This window comes from Hippocampus bargibanti, linkage group LG10 (assembly GCF_051943395.1).
Source record: "Hippocampus bargibanti isolate YZ-2025 linkage group LG10, ASM5194339v1, whole genome shotgun sequence".
NCBI lineage: Eukaryota > Metazoa > Chordata > Actinopteri > Syngnathiformes > Syngnathidae > Hippocampus > Hippocampus bargibanti.
In genome coordinates this window covers 16,797,675-16,809,839 of record NC_142743.1, presented here as the reverse complement: position 1 = coordinate 16,809,839, position 12,165 = coordinate 16,797,675, and the positions used below count along the sequence as shown (strand labels likewise).

The 12,165-nt window shown below is 40.1% G+C and overlaps 1 protein-coding gene across 1 annotated transcript; it reads left to right on the top strand.

The window, feature by feature from the left end:
* Nucleotides 1-4,965: 4,965 nt before the first annotated feature.
* LOC148892688 (uncharacterized) lies at nucleotides 4,966-11,145 on the top strand. The gene is made up of 7 exons (XM_089006802.1): nucleotides 4,966-5,173; nucleotides 5,255-5,420; nucleotides 6,177-6,275; nucleotides 6,374-7,168; nucleotides 7,683-7,825; nucleotides 9,201-9,310; nucleotides 10,673-11,145. Exons 2-7 carry the CDS (start codon nucleotides 5,315-5,317, stop codon nucleotides 10,806-10,808), a joined length of 1,389 nt encoding a protein of 462 aa, XP_088862928.1. The 5' UTR covers nucleotides 4,966-5,173; nucleotides 5,255-5,314; the 3' UTR covers nucleotides 10,809-11,145.
* Nucleotides 11,146-12,165: the final 1,020 nt, after the last annotated feature.

The following is a 12,165-nucleotide window of genomic DNA, read 5'->3' as shown; positions in this document are numbered from 1 at the left end:
GCAAATTGTGGACTTGGAGAAGGTGTTCGACCGTGTCCTCCGAGAAGTTCTATGGGACACTGCAATACCAAATTCCTTGATATTATTCATACGACCGGTGCCAAAGTATTTTCCAAATTGCACACTGTACGTCAAACTCCTTTTCCATCTTTTGTCTGCTGCTCGTGTTGAAGCAAAGAATCTCTTTCTCCATTCTCACATTTTTTTTCCTGGATCTCTTTCCATGCATCACGTCTAACCCACGTCATCACGGCTTAATATAGCGTCCAAATAATCCCACCCTCATGTCACAGGCGTGTGCTGGCTGTGCCAATGTGGATTATTATTTTATCTCACCAGAACTTTAGTGAGTTTTCCCATCTGAATCACTCAATATACATTTTTTTCATGCTTCTCCACCCACTCCCCCCCCTCCGACATACTCACTGCCACACACACACACACAGGCATGCACAGTGCATAAATGATCGTGCCTTGGCTCCTTGCCATTGCACCACTGATGGATATGGATGAAGCGGCTGAGCCCCTTAGTCTTGAGCTAACAGAATAACAGTTGATGTTCAGTGTTAATTAACCAGTGTTAACTCATGCACCATCTTCATTCAAATCATGGCAACAAGCATGAATGCATTCTTAGATGTGCAGGACATCATACACACACTATCTTTCCACTCCCATATAAACAACTTCTCTCAGAAACTTCTCCACAAACTTCAACTAGTCCAGAGTTCTTCAGCCCGGATCATCACCAGAACCTCATCCTTTCACCACATCACCCTCGTCCTCCAGGAGCTCCACTGGCTCCCGGTCAAATATAGAATCAACTTTAAAATTCTTCTTTATACATTTAAAGCTATCCATAATCTTGCCCCACCATACCTATCTGACCTTCTTCAAATTTCTATTCCCTCTCGTTCCCTCAGATCCTCTTCCTCCCTCCACCTCTGTGTGCCCCCCCCGCCCCCGCCCATCTCAGCACGATGGATGACAGAGCTTTCAGTTTTCTGCCCCCAAACTCTGGAACTCACTTCCTCCCATTGTAACATCGATTCTCTTCTCCCCTTCTAATCCCATCTCAAAACCCACCTATTTAAAATTGCATTTTCTGTGTAGCTCTATCTCTTGTTTCTATTTATAAGTGTATTTTATTATTGCATTCTATTTATAATTGTATTTTATTTATTATTGTATCTATGCTTGTCTGTGACTGCAAAGTGTCCTTGAGAGCTTTGAAAGGTGCTTGAAATAAAATGTATTGTTATTATTATTATTATTATTATTATTATTATTATTATTATTATTATTATTATTATTATTATTATTATTATATTTGAAATACAATTTAAAACAATGAAAAGTGACACAGCCCTTGACAAGTTTTTTTTCTGATATAAAAAAATGGTACCAAGATAAATATTTTCCAAACATTTTACACCTGTGATGAAGCATATCCACCATACAGGGCTGGGGAAGGTAATGTTGGTTTGAAACATACATTAGCACCATACACCCCCCACATTTACAACTATCCATTTTCTTATACTCACCATCCTCACAAGATCAGCTTTATTCAAGGTGTACAGCTTGAAGGGCACACATGGACAAACAACCACTCACATATATAATATTTTAATTCTCTGAAATGAGATGTTGAGCAACTTAAAAGTACAGTTTTGTAAAATTCAGTGCATGGAAGTCAGAAGCTACGCTCAGCAAAAAAAAAAAAGGTTCAGCTGCATTATGCTCCTTCCCAACTCCATCAACATTATCACTTCCTCAGTTTACTGGCCCCCTTTTCTCTCATGCAGAATGTTGTACCGAAACAATTTCAGGCTCTGAACTGCTGTTCCTTCCGTTTAATCACATTCTCTCCTTCATGCAACAGTCACAAAAGTTTTTTTTCAACCTATTCCTGAAGTCTTTCACTGTTTAATGAAATATATGCATATCCTAATATACGTACACGCACACAAAGATACACACACACACACGCATGTGTACCACCGATGGATATGAATGAAGCGGCTGAGACCACACACGTATTGAGGGTAAATCCTTTTATTCCTTTAATTACTTTCAAAAAGTGACCAAATATCCTGCATCACACAATTATGTTATGCACTGCACCCCATTCTTTGTGTGAAACTGTATAAATAGGAAAAAGCTTGCAAACTGACTCAGACTTTTTTTCAAGCTGCATCTCCGGATTGTCAAACCGCTTCTTCCTGATGCCGTTTCATAATGTGAAACAATGACTAAGTTGCTGTTGTGCAAATGTTGCTTCTATCAGAAACGAGTTTACTTCTCACATTCACAAACACTGAATGGATGAATGAAGAAGTTTTCCAATGACTTCAATTGGTTACAGTGTGATGGGGCTATTTAACACCAATTAAATGGACCTAAATTAAATTAAGTTATATGGGTGTGTTGAGAAAGCAGCTTTTGAATACTGTATTTATTGAAGCACTGCAAGGAGTACACCTGTCACAATATTTTTTTTTCTTTTTTATTAGTATCATTGGGATGAAGCAGGTAAGATACGGTACATCAAGTCTTTGACTTCATTTTTTATCACAATATTTATTTTAAACAGAGATATGGATGAGCACAGACACACCATCATCCTCATGGATCCACTTCCAGCTACAAATCCACATTTGGAAACAGAGCAAAAAAAAAATAAGAGAGGAGGTGTCACAGCTATTTTGAAAACGTTAAAAATTTCAAGAGGAAATGTTTACTACGTTCCCAAATTTTGTGTCGGGTATAATTTTTTTTCAGATTCAAAATATGCAGGGTCCATAAATACATTTATTCAAGAAAATTGCACCGACAAAGTACAGACTGAAATCAGTGGTCACCAGGACCTAAAAGCACTTGCAAAGACAAAGTTAAATAAAACACAGAAAGGATACAAAACAAAATGGAAAAAATGCAATAAAACAAAAAACTATCAAGATCAAATGCAAAAACAAAAAGATTCTCGAAACAAACAAGAGCAACTATGAACTGTGCCAGGAGGTCTAGGAAATAACACCAGCATCTAAGGTCACTAATCCAACAAGGAGGAACAGAGGTCAGGGTCCTTAAATAGACTGCCAAGCTTGATGGGTTGATGAGGAACAACCTGCTGGTGGCAATCGAAACCCAATCAAAACTGTACTTGACATTTTTAAAATGTCTGCATTGTTTGCAAAAATCGTACATTTTTTTGCATGTGTTATGTCTCTCCAGCAGTGTTCATCTTTTCTCACAGATTTGTCACAAATGTGCAAATATTGACCAAAAGACTATATAAAAACGTCTGTCCTTACTGTTCATCCAGGCTTCTGCTATTTATTTGTAGGTTGTGGGGTCTGAGACCTGCCTTAGATTTTCTTTTCCAAATGCCCCAGGCGATGGAGAACATTTTTTTTGTAATTGTAATTTGTAATTTTTGTAATTGTAATTTGTAATACTATCTTCAAAATATCAACTTTTTCATGTACATTCCAGAGACCCTGTATAATGTATGATCTGAAGTTTTTGTGCATTTTCTGGCCCAGAAAAATGCAATTTAAGTATTTGGCAAAAGAAGTAGCATGATTAAATTGCTGCTGTGGACTGCAAATTTCCCCATTGTGGGACGAATAAAGGTTTTCTGATTCTGATTCTGATTCTGATTAAAACTACAACAGTGACCGTCCATCATTATCTGCTTGGACTTGAACGAAACATAAAAGATGAAAAAAAAATATTTTTGGGGGGGGTACAGTATTTTAATTACCTGTTCTGTAGCCACAAGACATAAGTCTTCTTGTGCCGGTCCCAAGCCCGGATAAATACAGAGGGTTGTGTCAGGAAGGGCATCCGACGTAAAACAAACATGCGAATCCAACCTCTGAAGATGGAGGACACTGATTCGCTGTGGCGACCCCCTGAAGGGAAAAGCCGAAAGGAAAAGAAGATTTTAATTAGCTTTAATTTGACATTTTTGTAATCAATTTGTCAGCTAAGTGGCCTGGTAGTCAAGTGGTTAACACGTGTACTTCATGGTGCATGAGTTCAAATCTCACTGCGATCTCCTTGTGTGGAGTTTGCATATTCTCCCCGGGCTTGTGGGCATTTCTTCCGGGTCCTCCGCTACCCTCACAGCGAAACACATGAAATGGAACCGGAACTTATCATGACAAAATATTCTAAATCAAGTATTGAAGAAGATTTTAAGAAAAACATAAATATGAAGATTCATTTAGAAAACAAACCGTTTTACAAAACAAGACCAAGTAAAAAAATATCCTGTGACTGTAAAGTGTCCTTACAGTTTTGAAAGGCAAATAAAGAGTATTATTATTATAAATAAATTATATTTTTGTTGTCATGGCAACCAATATCAATATTGGCGGCAGTTATAGAATGAATGAAGAAATTAATTTGTCAGCTAGCTAAGGAGGTGTTTTGTGGACTTGCATATGGTATTTGACCATCTCCTTCGAGTCGTTCTGTGTTTGCTTCGGGTGTGTGAGGTACTGAATCCCCTAATACGAGTTGTTCAGTCCCTGTCCCACTGATGTCAGAGTTCATTGCAGGCAGTAAATTTGTACAGCTAAAGTGTCGAGGTAATAGATAACATCAATAGTATTGAAACTGTTTCAATAATTTATCTTGGTGCCATTGCAAAATCCTAACTTTTAAAAAAGCGATTCATATACTTTTTTCAAATGCATTTTAGCTAGGTACACCTATTTTGTAGAATTCAATCTAGAATGTTTTTTAAATTCTTGGAATTGTGCATAGTATCAGGATTTATATGTTGAAATTGATGTCAACTATCTCAGAAATATTGTGTGATTAACAGGTTGCAAAAAGTTAACCAACGGATTGCTGGTTTTTTTTCCCCTCAAAGTATGACGCTATAAAACCTGCATGTTCAGCATCTCTGCGGTTTGTAGAACCTCTTCTTCCTGATATTGTTTCATATTGTGAAAGAGTGCCCTAGTTGCTGTGCAGTTCCATGAATTTCTTCTGTGTGAAACTGGTTTATTTCTCACAGACACAGGATAGATCAGCAGATGAAGTCTGACTATGATTCATATTGAAAACACTGTTCAGGAACGATTTGACAAACTGGTCTAATTTCACTTTGTGCCAAATCTACTTTTTAGAATTTCTATCAACACGGCAAGGGGTGGTAAGTGTTTTTATTTTATATCTCACATGCAAGTAAAAGCGCGAAAAATTAAATGCTCACGCTTATATGTGTTCATGCAAGAAAACAATTCTACCTGGATCAGCTATTTCCTCCAACAATAGAGGGGAAGCAGAGGCAAACATGACTGTCAAGTACCAAACTTCTACAGAGACAGCAATGGACATCGATGAGGGGAATGGCGGCTACAAGCATCTTATAATGGATGGCAGGAAACTTAAATATTCAGGTAAATGAATTTTAGGTGATATCATTGCTACACTTACTACATAAAAGGCTCATAAAATATTACTTATGTACATATAATTTTTTTTTCCCATGTATGAAATCTGAAGTACGGTTTTCCTGACAAAAAACTATAATGCCTTTCATGTGGTTCACCTTTTTAGTTTTGCTATCAAGTATTGTAAGCAGAAAGCCGCCGTAGACAATTTTTTTTAACAAAAATCCTTATTTCTTGACAGTGTTGATTTTAATTATGGATTTTTATTCAGATCAATCTCCACAAGACTGTTTTAAAATAACAATCATAAGTTAACCTGAAAATCAATTTTTGAATTAATGAATAAAGGGGACAGACATTTTAGGTGAATCCTACAATCATGCATGAAAGAAGAAAAACAGAATATTCCAAACGGATTGTGAAAAGTCTGTATTTCCGCCAAGTTTTTTGTGAGAAAGAAAACTTCAAATCTTATATTATGGCGGTGCACTTGTGGTCATCCAATTTCCCATTTATGTGCACTAATATTGATGGAGTGAATGTGGGTTTTCCAACTGTGACTACATTAGACATTGAAAACTGCTTATATTATAATATATATTATATATATACACACACTAACACAAATATGTAAAGATTTCCCATCGATATAATTGTTGTATGTGCGTGTGTGAGTGATCACACCCAATTAGACAAATGCGCAGATGGAAAAATTATAAACTCCACAGGACAAATCAAGCTTAATTTGTTTTTTTTTTTCAGTTTATGCATTGAGAAACAGCCCTTTTCGGGCTTCCACGCTTATCCTGGGCTTGCTGTGTGTTGTCCTGGTGGTTGGAGTCATCGGTCAATCTATCCACTGTGAGTCTGCCTGACTGATAAACATGTAGCAGATGTGAAAGGTCTACCAACAGTGGATGACTGCTTAACTTTGGTATATCTTCTGTCTTCCATGGCAGACTGGGAATTGGGCAGAGACAATCAGAGAAAGTTGGAAGCCGTCGGAGGGGAAAAAGACAAACTACAGTCCCAACTCAAAACCGTACATAATGAGAAGAAGACTCTAGAAGTCAACCATGATCAATTACAACAAAGTTACAACTACATTTCCAAAAAAACAACTCAAATCCAAACTAACAACAATTTACTGAAAGCGGAGGCAAACCAATTGAAAGACAGTCAAAGCAAATTGCAAGCCAGTAACACAGCTCTAAAGAATGACCTTGAGCAGTTAAGGAACAGTCAGGAGCAGTTGCAGACGAATAACGATGCCTTGTCGACTTCCAAGGACTTACTCCAAACTAAGTATGAATCAATGAGCCAGAGCAAAAATGTCTTACAGGCTAACTATGATTCTGTGGTTAAAGAGAGAGACAATTTGCAGAACAAATTCAACAATGTCACAAGGTCAAAAGAGAAGCTGCAAATGAGTTATAACGTCCTGATCAAGGATATTGAGCATCTACAGGAGCGATACACCTCCTCCGCCAATGAGAGAGACACAATTGCAGGCAGTCACCAAAACCTAACGATGGAAAAAGAAACTCTGCAGGCCATTTACAACACACTCGCTAAAGCTACTGACGAATTGATGGCCTCCTACAATTCCACAGTGGAAGAGAAAAAGTTTCTTCAAAGCCGCTTGAAAAATGTGACGGCAGAGAGAGACCTGCAGAGGGTGGAAATCAGCAACATGAGTGCTGAGGTTGACCAGCTGCGGGCAACCGTCACGAAATTGAACGCCACAATAAAAGGTAACGTCCAAACATGCTTTCTCTAGCGAGCGACTTTTATGCATTTCCTACCCCCTTTTAGACATATGGAAATATGTGTATTAATATGTGTATGGGGATACATTACATGTAAAGACTACAGATAAATAGATACGGTGATCACACTGGGAATAGATTTATATATAAATTATATTTATGTAAATATGTATTCACAGAAATGGAAATGATCTGTATTGATTTAAAGTCGAATGATCTATCACTTTTTTGAATGATACAGTTCAATATGATAGATCCAATTTTGATGATATTTACGATTTAATGGTAATACAAAAAAAAAAAAAAAACGCTTGAATGCAGTTTCATTGGATTTCGTTTTAAAAACTTCCTGATTCCAAAACATCCCAAAAATATATATGTATACATATTTCTATTATTATTGTCATATCTCTGATCTTTTATTATTCTATTATAAATTTCTCATATTTCTATTGTTCTCAGATTTTTTGTCGATCAATCTAACAATATTCCATTATAGACAAGGTGTGCCAAAGCGGCTGGAAGAAGTTTGAGAACAGCTGCTACTTCACCTCTACATCCAAGAAGACATGGTACCTGAGCAGAAACAACTGTAAAGGCAAGGGAGCTGACCTGGCCATCGTAAACAGCAAAGAAGAAATGGTGGGTGATTCTATACTTGAGAAAACCTTTCTTTCTTTGAGACTAAGTGAATCCCACAGTTATGCAGTAGTAATTTTACTGAAAACGTTACTCAACATTTAAAGGACAACCAATTTTTTTTTGTTTTTTGTTTCCTAACTGACATCAGAAAAACGTTTTATCGCATCTAAAATACCCAAAACACGCAGGCTGATATTTTTAGTGAAATGCAAAACACCAATAAACATGACTTGAAGTGTGCTAAATCTGCAAAAAATTAAGTTGTGAATTGGGCATTTTCAGAAAGTCCCGCCCCCAGTTCGTGACGTCACGCCAAGATGTCTTGCATTGCTCGAGAATCAAAACAATGGCTTCAGATTCGGAGAAGATGCTTTGTTGTTACGCATCCAGTTATGAATGTGATTCAAATAGTTCTGAAGAGGAAAGCATAAATGTTTGCAATCGATTAAAGACGTTCTTCCGGGTCATTTTGAGGCATCAAGACTGATGTGTCGCACCCCGAGAAAATGCAGAAGATGGCACTAGAGCTCTGTTGATTTGTCTGCTTGGAATTTGTGTCAACGAATATCAATTAGTAGTCTTGGTGCAACACGCAACGATTCACCATCGCGTTATTTATGTGTTTTCCTTCTAATTTCGCCATCAACACGAAGTTTTCAGACGAAACAAAGTACCGTTAGGTGGCGTCGGTTGTCCTTTGCGAGAAGCAACTGTAAATTACACTTGTTTCGGGGGGAAAAAAATAGCAAGCATGCAACACAGGTCACAAAAAACTGCGTCGTTGGTGGAGATGGAAAAAAAAACCTTTGAAATAAAAAGACAATCAAGAGGCTAAACTTAAAATGTAATTCCATAAAATATCAGAGCCAATATAACTGACAAACGATTCAGAGATACAGCTCAGACGTAAAATTTCCGTAATAAAGAAACAAAGTAAGAACGGGCTGATATCGAACCATTTGAGGCTGTAAAAAGACCAAACAGGAAATGAGTGAAAATGTAAATCGCTGGGAGAACCCAAGAATAAGCTAATAAGGTGTGATGTGAAAAGACATTTAGCAAGGAGGAAGTCTGCCTGGAACTGAAATTGGGATACGTGATGGGAGAAAGCTGTGTGAGGAGCTCGGCACAACTGAGCACAGTCAGCTCTGAAAATAAAAAAATGACCAGCACAGGAAACAAAACTACAATATAATCATTTCAACAAAGAGCTTATAGCAAAGAAAAGATTGCATTTGTCTGATGAAAACACGGATGTTCTATAACCTCGTGGATTTGTTTTGTTTTTCATAATTTCACAAAGAATTGTCAGGCTTTTTGTTGCACAGAACTATAAGATGCATACAAAACATTACTGTTGCTTTTCCTTTTCTAGGTATTTCTTAACAACTTGTTTTCAAATAACAAAGAGGTCTGGATTGGATTGACCGATGAGGGAGTTGAGGGTCAATGGAAGTGGGTGGATGGGACCAAACTGACCCTTGAGTAAGTAAAAATATTTTCTGATTTTGCTTTATCAAAAACAATGATCAAGGTTGATCGATGGTGTCGATGGTGTACAACCCAAGGTTGGCAATTGGCCAAATTTTGGAGAAGCTCCGATCTGGGTGTCGACAGATGGAATTTCTGAAATGCTTCGTTGATAATTGTCCACAGAAGTGCGCGGATCAATCCAAATGTCGATAGTACGGAGTCAGTCCCAATATCGGTTAAATATGAGCGATTTGAGATTGAGTACTTTCCGTTTCACTCTTGTCAAAATGGTGATAGCCCAATTGCCGAACTCAACGCTTCCTTCTCAGCACGGAGCAGAGACACTCCACCCCTCCTCCCATGTTGTTCCATTGTGTAATTTAACCCCACAAACAAACGGTCAGTTGACCCATCATGATTTTTTTACATTTTTTCTACAGCAGTTTCTGAATATTTCACAACCGGGACGGAAACCACATTGCTCCTCCTCAATCTGAGGCTTGACTTCCTCAAAGACCTTCCTCTCCAGCACCCCTGAATAGACCTTATCGGGGAGGCTGAGGTATGGTTTCCCTCAGTATTTGGAACATACACTCTGGTCCCCTTTTTTGAAAAGAGAGACCACCACCCCAGTCTGCCAATTCCGAGGCACTCTCCCCGATGACCACGCAATGTTGCGGAGGCAGGTCAGCCAGGACAGCCCCACAACATCTAGAGAATTGAGGAACTCCGGGCGGATCTCATACACTCCTGGGGGCTGGAGGAGCTTTTTGACCATATTGGTGACTTCAACACAGAGCTTGAAAAGCCCATCTCAGAGTCCCCAGACTTTGCTTCCTGCAAGGAAGGTGTGTAGGAGGTCTTCGAAGTACTTGGCCTACCAGCTCAAAACTTCGCGAGTCAAAGTAATCAGCGGCTTATCCCTACTGGACACAGTGTTATTGGTGCACCGCTTCCCCCTTCTGAAGCGTCGGATGGTGGACCGGAATTTACTCGAAGCCGTCCAGAAGTTGGCTTCCACGGTTTCACAGAACTCTTTCCACGCCAGAGTTTTTGCCTTCACCGACAACCGAAGCCTCATTCCGCTTTGCCAGTCGATAACCATCAGTTGCCTCTGGGGTCGCACAGGGCATAAAGGTCCGATAGGACTCCTTCTTCAACTTCATAGCATCCCTTACTGCTGGTGTCCAACAGCGGGTATGGTGGTTGCCGCCACGACAGGCACCAAACACCTTACACTGTAAGGTGTTTACGCTGTAAGGCTTACAACCACAACTTAGTTTGGCTGTCTCAATAATAGAGGCACAGAACATGGTCAATTGACTCTTTCACTCTTTGTCTTTAAATTTTGTTTTTTTTCTCTCAACATTGCAGGTTTTGGGCTGATGGACAACCAAACAGCTACAATGGCAACCAGGACTGCGGAGAGTTTTGGCATCGTACTTCAGGAAATGCAGAATGGAATGATGAAAAATGTAGTTCAATGAGACATTGGGTATGTGAAATGTAGATTGTTTGGGCCAAGTTCTTCACAGACAGCGAAGGCTCCAACACTTTTGGCTCCGCAGCTCATCCCATCGACTTAAGCGTGTCACTTTGGTACCATCATGGACAGTACACAGTCAGGGTGGAGCAACTAGAAATCACGTTGTTCCCTGTTATTTTATACCTTTCCAGGACCGCATTTCCAAAGACTTAAGCTGATGTTCTGTTGCACACTCCAGAGTGTGTCGTATGTCTAACTGTCTGCAAGGGTTGAACATCATATTGCCTGCTTTGATACTATTACCTGCGTCCATGACAGCACGGCTACTTGGAGTTTGATGTAATAAAAATACTGTAATGATGATGGGTTGCATTTTGAATCATTTCATCAGATTTGCTACATGCAATCACTTGGGAATCAACAGCCCGATGTGTTGCATGAGACAGTGCTGGGCAACACCTGTGGCTGGCTACATACGTACGTGTACACACGCGCACGCACACACGCGCAGACGCGCACACGCACACACACACACACACACGCACACGCGCACACACACACACACACACACACACACACACACACACACACACACACACACACACGCACACGCACACGCACACACACACACACACACACACACACACACACACACACACACACACACACACACACACACACACACACACACCAGACAGACATACATACATAATAAAAATTAACGAAACAAAAAGAGAGTGGCATCCCAAAGTGTTGTGAGGGTTTGTTGGGAACGTCTGGCGGAATCCCCTGGCAGAAGGAGTTTCAACTCCCACCTCCGGCAGAACTTTAAAACATGTCCTGGGGGGGGCGGGGGGGGGTGACATTGGGTCCGAATGGACCATCTTCCGTGAGGCGGCAAATCGGAGTTGTGGCCGTAAGGTGGTTGGTGCCTGTCGGGGCGGCAACCCCCGTACTCGCTGGTGGACACCAGTAGTATGGGATGCCGTAAAGCTGAAGAAGGAGTCCTACCAGGCCTATATGGCCTGTGGGACCCCTGAGACAGCTGACAGGTATCGATTAGCCAAGCGGAATGCGGTCATCCGGGATGGGCTCAAAGTCGAGCTGCTTCTCCTCCACATCGAGGGCGACGGCCCAGAACACGCTGGAGAGACTATGTCTCCCAGCTGGCCTGGGAACGCCTCGGGATCCGCCAGGACGAGCTAGAAGAGGTGGCTGGGGAGAGGAAAGTCTGGGCTTCCCTACTGAAGCTGCTGCGACCCGACCCCGGGTAAGTGGCAGAAGATGGATGGATGGATGGATGGAGAGTAGCATCCATAATTATATATTCAGTTCAGGCAGAAAGTTATCTCCATATATTTTATTTATTTTTCAAAAACAT